This window comes from Barbatula barbatula (assembly GCF_947034865.1).
Source record: "Barbatula barbatula genome assembly, chromosome: 5".
NCBI lineage: Eukaryota > Metazoa > Chordata > Actinopteri > Cypriniformes > Nemacheilidae > Barbatula > Barbatula barbatula.
Window position 1 is genome coordinate 6,610,898 of NC_136769.1, and position 18,842 is coordinate 6,629,739.

The window sequence follows — 18,842 nt, forward strand, 5'->3', positions numbered from 1 at the left end:
TGTGTTGTTTTTTGTAGGCCTTCATATAAACGATGAAAACAAACAGAAGGTTACACGTTATGGATCATAACGTACAAACAACTGGTCATAAATACGCACAGGGTCTTTACATTCACTCGAATACTCAAAAATCCTCAAAAGACAAATGCAAAGAAGGACGAATTCTGACCAATATTAACTCTATTATTTAATAAATGGATTCACATAATAAATGTACTTTATACTGTAAATTTCTGGACATTGTCATACCTGGCAAACTTTACACCGAAGACATTCTGTGCGTGTAATATTTGCACAAGCATTGCATTTGAATAGCGGAAAGTCCCATATAATCGTTCAACGTACAATTCAAGTACAATGAATAAAATAATACAGTAAGAACCGTTTGATTGCAATGAGAAATAAAAGCAGATTAGCAGCATCTTTTTTTCATTAAACAACAAAGGCATCTACTAAAATCATCATCTACTGTACGGTTACATTCATTCAAAGCAATAAAATAACTAAATTGATCTCAATATTACAGTATTACACAATAGTATTCTCTTTATTTTATATGCATTTAAACAGTATGCACACAAGGAATGACTTTGATCAGTTAAGACATTAATTTGAATAAAGAAACCTTACCAACTTACCAACTAACAACTTTGAGCCGGTACAGTTCAATAGACACACTGTTGAACAGCACATTTCCCCAAAATCATTTCAGTTATTTATCAATTCTGTCAAAACATGATACTGAAAGTGCTTATTATTTTTATTATTATTATTTTATGATTAGCCTTTTTACATTTATGGATTGCCTCATCCATTATTCATTCACTCACTATTATTTTTGCCCAACTTCTTCTCTCCTTTCCATTTGCAAATGCAAACATTTTTATATACGATCACATTATTTAATTCTTCCCATTATTCACATAATCATTTCCATTTGCATTCATGCATTTGGCAAGTGCTTAATCCAAAGTGTGTTCAACAGTACATTTTCTTTCTTAATATGTTTACATAAGAAACCTTCTTAAAGCTACCGTCGTCAAAAATGAGATTATGATGTTGAGAGAATTACTCAAATAATTTAGCTTCAAATCCCTTTAAATACCCCACTCTGCCCGGTCTGAAATATCTGGTATTGCTGAAAGTAAATGTACGAGCCTGAAAAAAAAATATTTAAACAAAAATTTGTCTGACAGATTCATGCAGATGGAAGTATGGAATCCCTTTGTATTACTATTACTGAAATGGTCTTGAGATACTTATATATTTATGCAGTTTTATAAACACAATCTGATTTGTCCTGTATTCGAATGAAGAGTAACTTTTTTATAAAATCAACTATATAACTTGACAAGACCCGGGTGGGATATGGCGTCCATCAGATTGGACCGGTTGTTGGGCGGTTTCTTCACCAGGCTAAAGGAGAGGTCGTGCGTGGACTCCTGGGGCTGCGTGGGGGGATCTCAGTAGTCTGGTTGTCACTCAGAGCTCTCTGAAACACACAGACACCTTAGATCACCTTAAACATGGATTTGAACTTAAATTTAACACTGTATGTTTTTGTGCATTAACCAGACTTTTTAATTTTCTATCTTTTCGTTTGTCTGTGCATTTATTGTGTTTTTAGCATAATGGTTACACTTTTCATTCATTTATTAAGGCAGAATACACTTTGGATATCCTCATAGACATGTTAAAGGGATACTTCACCCAAATATTCTGTCATCATTTACTCACCTTCGAGTTGTTCCAAATCTGTATACATGTATTTGATATGATGAACACAGAGACAGATTTACATTTACATTTACATTTACATTTATTCATTTGGCAGACGCTTTTATCCAAAGCGACTTACAAGTAGTTTTATACAGTGGCACATTACTGCAGAGCAATCAGGGGTAAGGTGCCTTGCTCAAGGGCACTTCAGTCATGACCTGCTGGCACTGAGATTAGAACCAGCAACCTTCTGATCACAAGCCCAATGCTCTAACCATTAGGCCACAGCTGGCCACAGCTGACCCCAGATATTTGATATATGCTTATAACCAGAGAGATTTTGCCTCCCATTGACCACCATATGACGAAAAATACAATGGTAGTCAAAAGTGCCCCAGAACTGTTTGCTGTCCTACATTCTTCAAAATATCTTCTTTGTGTTAGGAGTCAATAGCGGGGAAAATCAGTTTGGTTGGATCAGAAGAAAGATATTTATAGAACTCAAAGGTGAGTAAATGATGACAGGGCTTCAAAAGTTTCATTTTTGGGTGAAGAACATTGGTCATGGATAAAGTTTGCGGTTTTGTTGAGCAAAGAGCGTACAAAAACAGACAAAGAGCTCTCTAGGGAGCTCAGAAAAAGCAACGACCTGTTTTTTCCACCTGTTTGTCCTAAAACCCTCAATAACTTCCCCTACTAGCATCCACCAATGCACCAGACATAAAACGAACATGCAACTTACCTCAAATTTAGCAATGAACTCTGAAAAAATGCCAAAGAAACTCTCTGTGGTCGTGGCCTTCCCGTCCTCACCGAAAAAGGACGCGACTTTACAGAACTCCTCCATGGCCCTCTGCTGCAGAGACTCGAGGGACTGAACTGTAGGGTGACTGTTCTCAAGAAACCCCTGCACACATCTGTTAAGGTTCTTTATGATGAACGTCACAAAATGAACGTCTTTAATCTTCATATATTTTAAAATCATGTTCTGGAAGGCCCCAGAAGATTCTCGTGACTTGGCCTAAAACGTACTGTACATTGAGCGATACTCACTTGACTGCAAATGTTGTGAATTTTAAGTGAGATTTTATATTTGAACAAATCTAAGATCGTGACTTTTTTCAGGGAGAGGATACGCTCATAACGACAGCAAACCGATCCTCAGCCGTGGCCGGCATTTTCTGACACGCTGCACGGATGTCTTTGATTGTGGCATGTAAGTCATTGAAGTCAGAGGAGATGTTTCTCTGATTCACTGTAAAGAGAAATTATAGAATTTTTTCCAATGATCCTTTCACATTTATTTGATAAGATCAGCTCAAACTGAATAGACATTACCTTTGGCTGCTTGTGGAACTGTCATGAGCTCCTTGCCGAAGTCTAGAACCTCAGGAAAATGTTGGCACAACGATTTCACCAGGATATGCAGAAATGTCGACCTTCCGTCCACTGTTTTGGTGGTGCTGAGCTACAATTACGATTCAGATAATAAAAAGACCACTTCAGTATCATTTTAAGTGACATTTATGATTGCTAAATAACCCCCTCCAAAAAGATGCATGCAAATCAAAACAAGCTTACTTCAGTGAGAAAATTGATCTTGAAGCCAGTGGTTTTGTTGGTTTTGGGTTGACCATTATTCAGATAATTCCCCATTGCCAGAACAAACTGGAAAAAAATCAGCCAAAGGATGTTAAGGAGAAAGGACATTTTTATTACACATCGACACACTGAGACTGAGCAAATAAATGAGCCGAACCTCCAGAATCTTTGCTAGTTTTTTGCTGTTCTTGAGTTCCAGCGAAGCCATGAAAACACAGTCGAACGACCCTCGCATCTCTTCAGTTTTTTCTTGTAATGTCGTTTTAAAGTGGAGACTCTTCAAACGGGTCTTGTATTCTGACACAGAAAGCATCTGCGCAAAGATTGAACAATGACCGCACACAAAAAAAATCTCAACTCATCAACCCATAGCCTACTTAACTTACTAAATCAAACTGTACCTGTAGAACAAATTGGTCAGGCTCACTGAGTTTGTTTGGGTCGTCTCTGTACTGTTCGTACTGTCTGACCTCCTCGTCGTCTGGCGCATACAGGAGCAGCTGTTTAATATGTGTCGACTCCAAACGTTCACTCGACATTGTCATCAGAACCTGCCGCAGCTCACCTGGTGACAGCTTCAGATGGGCAATCAGGATTGCTATGAAAAAGATAAAAGAGTGTCAAGGAAATAGTGGTGCAGACACTCATATGCTTATGCTAACAGCTATGAAGATCATAGCAGATCAATCTACTCACAAGCATTGTAGGCCTTCTTATGGGAGAGAATCTCAACCACATCTTTCTTTCTGAAAGTCTCCACTTGGGGCGAGGGTTCTGGAACAGAAACTAAGACATTAACAAAAAAAGATTGGTCACTGCATGAAGTCTATCCACCCATTGCTTTACATAGAAAGAGAAGCATGCACTGGAACTGGTCCAAGTAAAAACTACAAAACCACAACAATGAATGATGATGATGATACACCCCTCTTGTTGCACTAAGGCACATTTCTAGGTAAGACTACATCAATTGTTAAAAATTCGTATTTATAAGGTGATCTAACTAAAGCCAAAGAAACATCCAGAATTTCATACATGCATGTCAAATTAACCTATAAATGCTCTAATTGATTAAGCACACTCTGAAATAATTTCGATTTGAATACAACCTTTGGCTTTGATGTATATTGCACCATAGAAATATCATAGATGTGAATACCACCATAGATATAGTGGCTGCAGTAGGTTTTAAAACTTTAAATGAGACCTTAGAATCTTCTCAGGAAACAAAGTGTCATCTCTTGGTCTCTCAATGTCAAATGCTTTTATTTTGAAGCTCTTCATCACTGCTATGAAATCAGAATGCTATTGTTCTCACTGGCACAGTTTCCCCTCAGTCATAGAGTACTCTTTCTTTAGAAATGCTGCAGGCATCTTGGTGTAACTATGCCTCCTCTTGTATGTGCAGTTGATTTTAGAGGACAGCCAGTTCTGGAAAGGTTCAAGGTTGCTCTACATTTTCTCATCTTTTTGATCATAGACTTTACTGTACTTTGTAGGACATTCAGTGTCTTGAGAATTGTCTTATTTTCTTGCAATAACAAGTATCCAATGTATTTTGCTGGCTGCTAGCAGATGTTTCTTAGAAATGTTTAGAAGGGTTTTGCACACTTAACTCACCAGGGTTCTTTTGTGTCCCAAAATGAAGCTCCAAGTCAAGGAATTTCACCATGTCACTCAGTTTGTCATAATCAGAGTCTTCTTCCAACTGCAGTGAGAAAGCATATGCATCATTTTAAATAATCAAGTTGCGCTTGAAATAATATGTAGTTGTGCCGTTTCTTTGAGCCTACATTCTCACCTGTCCCCAGATTGTTCCCTCTGAATTTTGCACCTGTTCCCACCGTAGTCTCTTCACGCTCATGTGACTGGGATCAGATTTTTGGGGAGAGGACTTTGGGAGAGGTGGCGGCATGCAAGGTGGAGGTAAAGGTGGAGGTGGTGGTGGCTCCATGGTAGACCCTTTAGCAGGTTGGCTTTGAGGTTGGGGTGCACCTGGTGCTTGAGTTTGGGACTGGGCTTCATGGTGGCTGTGATGGTGTTGATGACGACGATACTCTTGGTACATGGGTTGAGGGCTCTGCCTGGCATGTACAATGGAGGGCGTTGAACGTTGTTGCTGCTGAATCTGTTGCTGCTGCTGCTGAATTTGTTGCCGAATCTGTTGTTGTTGAATATGTTGCTGCTGCTGAAGCTGTTGCTGAAGCTGTTGTTGTTGTTGTTGAAGCTGTTGTTGATGTTGAAGTTGTTGCTGCTGCTGCTGCAGCTGAAGTTGTTGCTGCGGAATCTGTTGTTGCTGTGAAGGATAGGGCTGGAAAGTGGACAGAATCTGCTGGGGCTGTTGAGGTTGATGGGGTTGATGGATCTGGTGGTACTGAGGAGCAGTCTGAATGGGTTGGATTTGGTGTATCAGCTCAATCTGGTGAATGTGGCGAGTTGATGAAGGGGGTTGGGTTGGTGGGTAGGCTAGGTGAGAGTGGTGACTCTGCTGGTGGTACTGTTGTTGACTTGGCTGGGATGTGTTATTAGCTTGAGAAATGACTTGAGCCATGTGCGTCCGATGCATATGTCGGTCTGCTCTCTCCAGTCTTTCAATCCGCTCCATGTGTTCAAGTCTCTCTAAATGCTGCATCTGTTCCAGTCTGTCCAGCCTGTCCATGGAGCTTGAGAGTTGGGCTTGATGACTCTGATAAGCATTGTGGTCAGAATGCAATGGTTGAGGCTGCATCTCATAGATGTGCCTATCTGAGCGTTCCTTTCGTTCAATCCTATCCAGTCTATCCATGGAGCTCGAAAGTTGAGTCTGAAGGGTCTGGTGCCCATGTTGAGTTTGATGCATTTGATGACTTGATTGGGACTGGTGCCTCGGCTTATATTGATGACTTTGATGCATCTGGTGATCCTGGTGATGTTGATGAACCTGGTGAGTTGGATGGTTCATCTCGTATATCGCGTGGCTGGATGACTGAGTTATATCTGGAGAGGGAATTGGGGGTAGAGACTGGTGCATCTGCTGCTGAGGTTGTTGAGGATGGCCAGCTGTTGATTGAACCGGAAGTGAGTGGTGCTCCTGGAGCACTTGGTGCTGGGTCATCAGCTCATCATGAGTAGGCAACACCTTGTGAATAGACTGTCGTTTTGGAGGCGGGTTGGCCCTCGGTGGGGGTGGTGGAGGAGGGCCGTGTTGGCGACGGAAAGACAGTTGTCGGGGTGCATGGTCAGGGGTGAAGCCAGTTGGTGGAGGGGTGTCATTGAATTGGACAGGGGGAGGAGGTGGAGGAGTCATGGGTGGTGGAGGAATGTGCTCAGAGCTGGATGAGTAGGTGAGGGAGCTGGCATCCTCACTGCTGCTATGGACTTCGCTTGGACTGCTTAGCTCTGGAGGCATATACATACCCTCTTCCTCCTCCTCCTCCTCCTCTTCCTCATCTTCTTCCTCCTCCTCCTCCTCCTCTACCACCTCTTCCTCATTTTGGAAGGTCATCTGGACAACATCCTGTTGAACCAAATGACAGATGGCATTTAGATTACATGTACAGAAAAGCATGGAACTCTCAAAATTCACCTGGTTAACAACAACTAAACAACAAACCTCTTCATAGTCATTCTCTGGTGAGAGGAAATCATCCACAGATAACTGCTGTCCCAGCTGTTCACCCAGAGCCTCCATGAACAAATCTGTGTCCGGGGTACGGGGTGGACGTGAGAACGTGTAGCGTTTCTTGCGAATGGGTGGACTCGGGGGGTAGTCAGGAGGAGAAGGCGGAGGAAGGGGTGGGCTGTCCAAACTGATGTAGGGGTTGGACTCAGCACTGGTTTGGGTGGGAAGAGCTGGTGTGAAGCAGGGGCTCTGGGGACTAAGTGGGGGCTCTTGTTTCCAAGACTCTGAAGGCTGTGGAGGAGGGGGTGCAGGCTGGGCTGATGCAGATTTGCGGCTACCTGAGACATGAAGTGGGAAAAACTGACATGCTTAGAATTACAACGATTACATCACCACATGCAGAATGATGTTGTGTTTGGAACACTTGTTTGAAAACAAATATTTTTGCATTGTTGTGGTGTATTAAACCAAAGAAGAACATTTGCATGATTGGAAACAACACCTAATGTTTACCTTTGGTGTCAAACAAAAGCTTATGTAACAGCATAAAAAACATTCACAATTTTTGTATTGTACCTGAAGTTGCTCTGACAGATGGAGATGACGTGTGAGCCCTCACAGACTGCGACAAAGCATGCGGGAAGACATCCATGCTAACCATAGTGTCAGGAGCCGGGGGAGGTCGACTTTTCAGGGATTTCGATCTCTTCCCTGCATAGACATTCTCTAGCTCAGCATACACTGCTGACAGCTAGAAGAACCACCGGGATTGGGTGTTTGATATGAATGTTTGAGAATAAGCTTGTTTCATTTTACCCTTATGCATACAAATCTGTGTGATTCAGAGATGACAGCTCACATTGGTCAGATTGTTGGGCGTCTCTGGTAGAGAAGTTCCATCACCCGATTGTCTCTCTCCAGGGGTCAGTCTCATAGAGGCCACCTCAACTGGATCAGTGCAGATCCCTCATAGAGGGAGAAAACACCCCATCAACTCTCATTTCAATGTGTCTGTATCTATAGAATGCCTGTAATGGAGTCTCTGTGAACACTTTGATAGGAGAAAAACTGGGTTTATTTCAAACTAAATGTATAATCCAATGAATAATATCTACAGTGCTTTAAAAATTATACTTTACAAGACTAAATAGCAAGTCGAAAATGTTTCTAGATGAACAGTTTGTTGGTCTTGGAAGAACATTCCTTTGTAAACTAACTAAATTTATTTTTGGCTTTTTAGTCAAGTAATGTCTAAAATGTGTAATGAAGGCTTACCCATTCCCAAATGAGTGCCGATCACTAGATCATCTGAGCTACGTCCTCTCACACTGCTCCTGTAGGTGGTTCCTGTCACCTTCATGGAGCTGCTGCGCCGATGAGGCTCATGAGCAGGATGTTCAGGTTCTGGCACTGTCCATAATGCATTTAAATATACACTACCATTCAAAAGTTTAGGGTCAATTAAAATGATAGTTCACTCGAAAATATGAAAATCCTTTCATCATTTACTTAACCTCTAGTCATTTTAAACCTGTATGACCTGTATTCACAAAAGAAGATACAGTATTTTGAAGTAATTTGGTAACCGAAAAATGCTTACACCCATTCATTTCAATTGTGTGGACACAAAGCCAATGCAAGTGAAAGGGTGCCGGTACACAAAAGAAAGAAAGTCATTCAGGTTTTAAAATACATAAGGGTAAGTAAATGATCACAGATTTTTTGATCACTTTAAGGATCAATTTACTTAAAATTGTAGAAATAAGTTATATTTATAAAGAAAGAAGGAAGGAAAAAAGGGGTTCCAATTTATTCTGAGCTCTCACTGGCTGCCGTTTCCTTATTTTCCTTAAAGTTTAGTTTATTTAAATGACACCAAAAAAGTACAGTGTATATATGCACACAATTTTTTCTTCTACAAAGATCTTCTGTATACTAAAAATAAATTGAGATTCAGAAGCGCAAACAAGAACGAGGATGCTTGACTTACAGATGACTTTATATCCAAGGAAGCGTGAGATCTTGTTCTGGCAGAGTTCTTGCTCCTCATATGTTAGCAGCTGGTAAACAAATTGCCAGATCACCTGCTTTGCCGGTGTGTCCAGCACAGGGAACACGTCTACAATTAAAGTGTCCACATTTCTAAGAGCAAACAAAGAAAACATCAATCAAGTCCTGTCAGGTTCCCTATCGTATTTAAGTGTAACACATTATGTAAAGAGTGGGGTGGAGCTGGGGAAGGAGGAGGGTAATTTGCTCCGGAGCAACGCGATAAGCTGCTGTTAGCTGAATGAATTTTACAACGGAAGCTGTGATAGCATCATATTTCTCTAGGTAGATGAGGATTAGCTAATGTGAGCTTGACTGACATGACCTGCCAGAACTAACACTATACGCTATAATCTAGCACAATCCGAGAGAAACGACAGAAAAATTTCCGTATGATCAATATACTGTAGATATTATATATCGTATCCAATGAAGGGCATTCATCCTCCTCTATTGATTTCCTGCAAGATGCATCTCCGTTACCTGTGCTGGAAGAAGGCCTCCAGAGCTTTACAGATGGTGTATCTCTCCTGGATGGTGAGGAGGTGCTCGAGCTGCTGAGTGAAGGTTCGGCCATGTACACGGATGCTGGGAGGCAGGATCTCTGCGACCCACTGCAGGGAGCTGAGCACCGGAGCGCGGGAGTGAGGAGACACCTCCACCTGCTCGACTTCAGACATGGTGAAGGCCGTTGGCCCATCCTCAACCACCAGGCTGGGCATTGCTCCACTGCCCTGCAGCAAGGACACCACCTTCTCATGTGAACAATTCCTGGGAAGATGCACACAAATATGAACGCATTTAAAAATGAATAATTCTTTTTCGATCATTCATGTCTGTGGCTCAGCAATAAAACTAAAGCATCTTACTAATTAACATGCCTTACCTCATATCCAACCCATTTAGAAACAATATGCGATCTCCAGGTTTCAGACCGGCCTTCTCAGCAGGGCTGCCTGCAGGCGGAAAGACAACAGACCATGAAGGAAGCAACTATTGACAGCAGATCAATCGGGATCCATCTCAAGATTAGGCGTATTTATGAAATGACGTGAGATCTATAAATCAAGCCCCTGCGGCTGGTGTGTTGGTCACATTCTAAGAATGGATGTTTCTCTTTGGCTTTCGTTGGCTGAATGTGGGAAACGTGTGAATCTGAAAGGATTTGCGGTAGATCAAAACATAGCTTCACCACCTGTGTCGCTTCTGACTCAGTCTGTAGTCTTACGTTGTGTCTTCTTGGTTCTCTCTTTCTCCTGCTGTTAGTGCAAACTGCCAGTTTTTGCCACCTAACTTTTTGATGTGACTCAGAGTTGACGAAACTATGGTTATATCATTAACATAATCTTCTCTGGTTCCTCATTTTGAAAAAACAGACCGCTATACTCACATGGACTTTCATAAAAAATATATAAAGCGTAAAACACAAGATTGTCTTTAATAAGGAGAAAACACTGTGTTGAAGAAAAATTATGAGAAAAAAGCAATAATTCGGAATTAGACAACAAAAGGGAAAGAGATTTATTTTTAACATTAAAGCTGCAATCTGCAACTTTTTTGGGTTTATAATAGACAAAAATTCTGTCTCTATTGCTGAGCTGTCAGTATTACTTTATTTGACCATTAAAAAGCATGTAAAGTAACCGGCACTTTTATAATATATGTGTAGTCTTAAAAAAGTGCTACAAATGGTTCTTCAGAGCGAAGAACCATTTCTTCAATGGTCAAAATATATCTTAAAAATAAAGGTCCTTCATTTTCACGTGCTCTAACTCGTGGAATTGGTTTTTGTCATTTAAAATGTGACCACGTGTGTTGATTTCATACCTTGTATTACGGAGTCAATCCAGACAGGAGCGTGCCCGCGTAAAGTAAATCCAAAACTCTGGTTTCCTTTGTATACTCGAACTGTCCTATAGAAATACAATACAAGAATAATCTTACCCGTAAAAGTGTCAAATAAAATGCCAAAAAATATACATTGCAAGATTTAATCAATGAGAAACAAGTGAAGTACTGACACTGATCATTTAATAAGCAAGCTAATTTTACATTCAGGGATTAATAGTAAAGTAAATCATTTCGTCTATGTCTCTTTGTTTAAAGCACTTTACAGAGATGAAAATGAATGTCCTCTGACAGCTGCTCTCTCTAAAAATCTATATGAATTAAAAAAATCAAATATGAAATCAATTATGCAAAATGACAGAAGTTCTTGTCTCTGACCTGCGTGTGGAGAAGGAGCTTGAATGTCCCGCGATCAGTGAGGTGGTCTTGCGCAGGCCGCGTGTAGGGAGCATAGCAACATCTTCATTGGATGTCCGCGGCACAGAGCTGGCTCGGGTGGACACAGACAGCAGACGATCGGGGTGGTTTTCACTCCGGCTACGACGGAGACGGTTGTTCCTGTGGTCGCTGAAACTTCTGCCTCTCAGGCGACTGATGAGGCTCTGCGAGACCATCTCATCGAAACGCTGCCTATGCTTCTTAGGGATGAAGATCCTGACAAACATGGCACAGAGAGGAAGAGAGGAAGTCGGCTGTGTGAAGAAACTCTCACGCCTGGTGAGAAATGCTGGATGGAGATACAGAGGAGGAGGAGAGACAGTGATGAGACATTCTGCTATAATTATAATACAGAGATGCTTGTTTGTTTCTTAATCTGCTAGGAAGGAAAGAAAACAGCACATGTGATCTAAAGAGTTTTTAAGTGAAACTGAATTGAAAGATAGAGATAGAGAGAGAGCGAGAGAGAGCGAGAGAGAGAGAGCGAGAGAGAGAGAGAGAGAGAAAGGGAGAAAGGGAGAAAGGGAGAGAGAGAGCGAGATAGCGATAGAGAAAGCGAGTGAGAGAGAGAGAGAGAGAGAGAGAGAGAAAGGGAGAAAGGGAGAAAGGGAGAAAGGGAGAAAGGGAGAAAGGGAGAGAGAGCGCGCGATAGAGAGAGAGAGAGAGAGAGAGAGAGAGAGAGAGAGAGAGAGAGAGAGAGAGAGAGAGCGAGATAGAGATAGAGAAAGAGAGAGAGAGAGAGAGAGAGAGAGAGAGAGAGAGAGAGCGAGATAGAGATAGAGATAGAGAAAGAGAGAGAGAGAGAGAGAGAGAGAGAGAGAGAGAGAGAGAGAGAGAGAGAGAGAGAAAGGGAGAAAGGGAGAAAGGGAGAAAGGGAGAAAGGGAGAGAAAGGGAGAAAGGGAGAGAGAGAGCGAGATAGCGATAGAGAAAGCGAGTGAGAGAGAAAGAGAGAGAGAGAGAGAGAGAGAGAGAAAGGGAGAAAGGGAGAAAGGGAGAGAGAGCGCGCGATAGAGAGAGAGAGAGAGAGAGAGAGAGAGAAAGGGAGAAAGGGAGAAAGGGAGAAAGGGAGAGAGAGCGCGCGATAGAGAGAGAGAGAGAGAGAGAGAGAGAGAGAGAGAAAGGGAGAAAGGGAGAAAGGGAGAAAGGGAGAGAGAGCGCGCGATAGAGAGAGAGAGAGAGAGAGAGAGAGCGAGATAGAGAGAGAGAGAGAGAGAGAGAGAGAGAGAGAGAGAGAGAGAGAGAGAGAGAGAGAGAGAGAGAGAGAGAGACAGAGACTATGTATAATTGAAATAAAAAGTACACTTAACATATACAATTAATTAGCACTAAATAGAATTAAAAATTAGACAAATAAATTAAATAAAAAACATAAATATAAATTAAATACCATATACAAAAAAAGTTAATAAATTAAATATAATATAACACAAAATAATTAAACAACCCATATGTTTATAATGTAACTTGTCTGTAATTTGTGTTTATATATACATACCACTTACAACGTCCATGACTAAAAACTGATAATACACATTAATTTTTAGACGTGACACAACAGCTGTTGGCAGCTCAAGAGCTTCAGTCTAATCCTGCGTCTGCAAATATCTCAAACATTTTTACAATGGCAACCCAAGAAGCACTTTTCTAAATAGTACAAAATTCACAGATAGGAGCACAAGCTACTGGACCATTCACGGACTATTTGATTCATATTGCACAGAAGTTTGCAAAAATGACAAGCTCATATCTGACTGGCTGGCATTTAAATCACGCAACATCTGCACAGTTGTCATCAGCCTCACAGGAATCAAAGTTATGCCGATATGAGAAGCTAGACAAAGTGTAAAACCAAATTCATGAACAATATCATGGCACTTCTCAAGAGAACAATAATAACTTTATAAATCATAAAACAGCATCATCTCAAAGTGTCTAGTGTATGAAGTCACTGCTGTTATAAACAATGGCACGCAAGCTTCACTTGGATAAAAATACTACAAGCACATTCTCTGCCGTCTGCGTTCGACACATTCTTGATGTGAGTTGAATCCAGATTTCTTTCAACTTTGATTTAGTTCAGGATGCCCTCAATTAGAAGGAGGTCACAGGAAATCTAAAATTAACTAGAAGCGGGTGGGGACGTAGATCAAGGACGCACATTTCAAAATGAATGAAGGTGCAAATGAGGAATATATCAAAGCATCAGGATTGTCAGAGAAACTGATTTGCACCATCCCTGAATTTCACTTTTTTGTTTGTCTTTGTGATCTTAAAATAAAGCATGCAATGCACCGTGTGAAAACATGAACCACTATTTAATAAATCTTATATGAATATGCACAGTTAGAAAACAAAAGACATGCAAAACATGTTTTCAAATAGCATGTACCAATAACAAACAAACGATTTAGCAAAGAACCCATCAATCTATTTTCAATGCTTTACTCTTAACATATAATTTTAATGATCCAATAATGTTTAAACTTCCAAAAACATCAATCGAATTGTGATCTGAAAGACCCCTCTTACCGAAAGCGCCTGGCGAAGCCCCTGTCTCGTCCCATGCTTCCATTCAATTTTAAGTTTCAAACAAAATAAGCAGATATTCTTGGTCACAAGTCTTCAAGTTTTGGAAAAAACATTGACCGGCCACAACAGGACGATTAAGAAAGCCACTCATCTCCAGCATTCCGCCGAGGTTAGGTTTTAAGTAACCAGTTAGCGCCAACTTGAGGACCAAAATTGTTGCTTGGACTACGAGTGAAACTTGAGATAACGTCATCACTGAGTCAGCTTCCAAGAGGTCGCCCACATCTCCATGCCTTGGGGAGTATAGTGTTGGACTCGAACGTACATCCAGAACCATAGGTGGAGGGAAGAGATAATGCTGGAGCTGCTTCAGAGGTGGAGAGAGAGAATTAACGAAAGAGTGGAGCAAGAACGGAGACAGAGAAGAGAGAAAGTTTCCCATAGGAAATCTAAGGCAGGTCAACGAGAAAAAGAGAGAACGATTCAATCCAGTCCACAAAGCCGGCAAGCAAGAGTTAAAAGCTTCTTCGACAATGTGTAAGGATAACGTGAAACCTCCTGCAAAACAATCACTGATCAAGTAAAGTGCAGTTTGATGCACAAAGTCTATCTACAATGATCCGATCCATATAAAATTTAAGATCCCAAAACGCACCAGCATGTCCTTTGTGCCTCAGCCGCAAACTCACAACTTAAAATCAAGAAAGTTATAATGTGGATTTTGTACAAACTTCTGGTGCATCACAGACCTGAGAGATGCTTATTATGAGAAGTAGGCTGCTTAAAAATAGAGATGATCTATGGGGAGATCCGGACACGTTTTGCAGGGACACAAGAGCAGAGCGGAGAACAGGTTTGAGGGAACTGAAGGACAATGACGTGTCAACATGCAAGACATATCACGAGAGAAACTCATGCTCTCATCGAGATGTCAATACATGAATTAAATATGTACTAAACATAAATTACCCGATTCAATGCAAAATCAGAACTGCTCCATATTTACAATTACTATTTACCATTCTCAGAAAATATTGCAGACAAATAAAAAAAACGATTCAACCAGAAATAGCCTGAACAAGTTGGGCATTCATGGTTACTGGCGATGACAAGAAGCTAAGGGTTAAATTGAATCTGACGGAAAGCACGGATCCGGATGGGGATGTTGTCCTTCTTCATAATGGGCATGTTTTCCTTCCCATCTCCTGATGAGTGTATAACCACATGTAAAGGTGTCCAATTCAGGGAGATTTCAAGCATCTGCTTTTAAAATGCACTTGCTGAAAATTTGACTGTTCGTGAAAGACATAAGTCCTCCCTGGCAGTCGGGAAGGTAAAACTGCTTTGTCAGTGTAAGTGAAAACCGTTTAGCTACGAGACACATTCGATTCTCCTGACAAAGACCTTCATCAGCACATTACAGTGAGAAAGTGAAAAATAACACCTGCTAATTTATAAGAGAAAGGTGAAAATAAGAAAAAAGAGATCAAACTGCTTTAAGCGTAAAACTTTATGATATGAAATATGTTTTTTACCATTTGCAATCAGTTACTAAAATTTCTTTTTTATAACCATGTTATAAGTGATCATGGTTTTGATTATTTTAACCATCTCTAGTCAAAAGTGCCTTTAAGGAAAGACATCTGACTTGGCTGCCATACTTGCAATGCCTTTGCTATATAAGTGATACAAAACAAAATCCTTGGTGAAAAAAATGAAAGACGTAAAAAATGCTGATCCCATGATAGTCTCCATTTCTTAACAATACACAGACATTTGAACAAAATAGAACCAACAGAACGTTTAAAACTGAATCAAAATGTTTTTAGGATTTATGTAAGATTTGAAACTTAAAAATAAATCTGGAGGTATATTTGTGCATTTTGAAAAGTGGTCTATATCTTAGATAGCTCCATAAATCACTATAAAACAACAATGATGTTCTGCGCCACTGTCCCTTTAAGAGGCGTGTCATATAAGTGGATCAATGAAAGGTCATTGGTACCTGATGCTGTCAATCAGTTGCTGATGCTCCTCGGTAAGCAATATTTCTGGAAGGGTGGATGCCAGTCCTTCAACATCCCTCTCATTTGCGTACTGCTTCAGCAAATCAAATAGCCTCTCTTTCACCTCAGGCTCCTCCCCTAAAATCTCCTCAACCTATAAAACACAGAGAGCATCTGTCATAAGTGCAACCATAGAGTGCAACCATGTGCAGAATAAAACAGATGAGTGTTTGTAAGATGACTTTCTTCCCACACACTTTGTATCCAGGTCAAGGTCTGAAGGTTTTTGTGATTTGAAGGCCTGATCTAAATAATGCACTTCACGTGTACTTGCGGTTAGTCAATTATCATAATGTGACCATATGGTGTCCCATTTTTGATTTGAGATTTAGGAAACCAACCTTTTTATTAAACTCCAGAGCTTTGTACTTGCGGTCCTGTCTGAGCATGTCTCCGCTCTGATACGTCTCTTTCATGCTGGTGCTGGTGCGTTTCTGCCAGCGGTTGATACGCAGGACGCCCAGGCGCAAGGTGCGGCCCTGAGACACCTTGATCATGGCCGCTGCCGTCTCATGTTGCTTTACTGGAATCCCGTTCACCTCCATCACATAGTCACCTGCCCGGAGACCACTCCGCCCTGCTGGAGAGTTGGGCATGCAGTTCTCCACCAGCAGGGGGCTGTCTCCCACTATGGTGAAGCCGAATCGCCCGTCAGGCCCTGGGGAAATGTCCATCTGTGGTGGAGATTGTGGATAAGGGTGAATGACCTGGTTTTCACGGTAGTAGCAAAGGAAAAGTAGACCTTTGAATTAACTTGAAGGGCATCTTGAGCAAACAAGAGCCCCTGAACAAACCAACATAAACTGTGCTGTATATATAGTGCTGTACTACATAACTACTGTTTGTCTTCAGAGGTGTATAAAGACCTTACATAATGAAGCATTATGTTTTTATTACCTTAGAATGATCAATTCTACACATCTACATACACCGAGGGGTCCCCTTACATGGAATTCTCCATGTTGTTTCTACAGTAGCCCTAATCGGACAAACTGCTGTCTCGTAATTACGTTATCTCCTTCTGCAAAGAAGCGAAAATGTGATGAGATCTTCTGTGTCAGCCACCGTAGAACTTCGAAAGGGAGGGGTAAGGGTTGAGTGAGCCAATTTGGTTGCAATATGCTACCTCACCACTACTGCTAAATTTCATTTACTGGACCTTTAGTACAAATTGTGACAAAAGAATTTGGTTTAAAGTTATTGCAAAATGGCCGGAAAAGTTACTTTTGAAAAATCTTCATAATTTGTTTGGTCGATTAAAGTCTCCAAATACTGTCTGTGGCCACTATAATATAGGAATTAAGGGAATGTGTGACGCGGGCCATCCCACTTCAGCCGGCGGAGGGGATGGGACTTTTTGTACTGATAATTCAAGAACTTTATAATGTTGGAGCTTCAGGAATAAAGGGGCTCATTTGTCTGTTACCCCTTTGTTTGGTCCTTCGTTTTGTTTATGGATTAGTTTACTTATGTGCTTGCTTATTTTTGGATTTTGATAACTATGTCCATTATTTATCTTATTTCGAAAAGATCCTTTTCTTATTTAATTATGTCTTTTAATGTTTGTTTATTTAAATGTTATATAAATTGCCATCCTTTTAATATTTTTTATAAATATAATGATTTACACTCTATTTTTTTATTGCATAATGTTTAATGCACAACAATACTGGGGTGCAAATAGTAACGTTATCTGTCACTATTTATAAGTACCAATAGCATCTTACTACTATGTCTACTTAATCCAAAGAAAATACAGCTATTTCCGGTTAGTGTAAATAGCACATAGCTAAGAAATGCTGCTATTTTCACTTAGTGTAAACTGAACCTAATTTAAATGTAAATAGCATCAGTCACTACTTTCACTTAGTGTAAATAGCATCTATTGCAAATAGCCGCTGCCGTTTAGCTAATTAGGTCATGTTTAGTTAAAGATTAAGTCAGCAACCACATTTTTTTATGAATTAGGTCATCGGAAACAAAAACGATGCCTGATATGTTGAATGATCAAGCGAATCAAGTAAAATTGACCTGCTCAATCCGAGACACGACTCCGATGCTGGGCGGCACACTTTTGAGGGTCTGAGCCAGGGCGATGAGTGCTTTCATGCTAAGAGTGGAAACGTTCTGCCCGTCGATCTCCAGAACCTGGTCACCTGGCTGCAGTCCTGCCATGTAAGCGCTGCTGCCCTCCACCACAGAGAGGATATAACTGGGTCCATCTCCACCCAGCTTGAAACCAAAGTCTTCCGGCCAACCCTGGTTATTAGCTGGAAGAGCCAATTCTGTCAAATACATAAAATAAAGCATTACTGAAGATTTCTTGGTCTTCTATTACCCACCCATATTTTATTTTCATCGTTTATCACATATTCAATTAAATTGTAAAACAAACACAAATCTTCAGATCTCCTTGAGTGAAAGTTGAGGCTTCGTGGAATAATAAGAGATGACTAAATCAAAATGGTCAAGAAGCTTTTTCCACCCACCACCAATATTCAGCGGAAAATCTCTCAGCACATTGGGGTTTGGATCTGTGAGAATGAACAGATCATTTTATTCAGATGTAATCCATACATGTGTATTAATAAAATGAATAGAACATCAATTTAAAAACAATGTATATAAATAACATTATTGATTATTGCCATTTCAGTCACAACCCCACAGATCCCTCTTAAACCCCTTTGGAACTTACAGAAATCTTTGGAGGCGCTGCTGGATCCAGATCTGCTTTGGCGAAGGGAGAAACGTCCCTTCTGGCTCTTAAAAAGTCTTCTCATCATGGTTTCAGAATCGTTCGGAGTACTTGCCGATATGAAAAGACAAGCTCTGAGGGGTCACCCCAGCCTCTTACCTTCTTCAACAAGTCACCTTCTCCACGACTATAAAACCAAATACATCCAGCAGAACCTGCCACCATTAAACACACTTCGATTCAGATCACGGTCCAGTGTAAACCAAGAGAGCGGCGCCGAGCTCTCGGCAG

The 18,842-nt window shown here is 40.8% G+C and overlaps 1 protein-coding gene across 1 annotated transcript; it reads right to left on the reverse strand.

Annotated features, from left to right (window-relative positions):
* Positions 1 to 1,408: 1,408 nt before the first annotated feature.
* grid2ipa (glutamate receptor, ionotropic, delta 2 (Grid2) interacting protein, a) lies at positions 1,409 to 18,639 on the reverse strand (the record flags this gene model as incomplete). Its single annotated transcript, XM_079457652.1, has 24 exons — positions 1,409 to 1,492; positions 2,462 to 2,626; positions 2,856 to 2,974; positions 3,058 to 3,187; positions 3,301 to 3,387; positions 3,479 to 3,634; positions 3,723 to 3,919; positions 4,018 to 4,107; positions 4,942 to 5,029; positions 5,123 to 6,817; positions 6,914 to 7,260; positions 7,499 to 7,673; positions 7,782 to 7,888; positions 8,198 to 8,332; positions 8,913 to 9,064; positions 9,455 to 9,742; positions 9,858 to 9,927; positions 10,799 to 10,884; positions 11,198 to 11,473; positions 15,793 to 15,947; positions 16,195 to 16,527; positions 17,885 to 18,138; positions 18,343 to 18,387; positions 18,552 to 18,639. 24 exons carry the CDS (start codon positions 18,637 to 18,639, stop codon positions 1,409 to 1,411), a joined length of 5,322 nt encoding a protein of 1,773 aa, XP_079313778.1.
* Between the last annotated feature and the right edge of the window lie 203 nt (positions 18,640 to 18,842).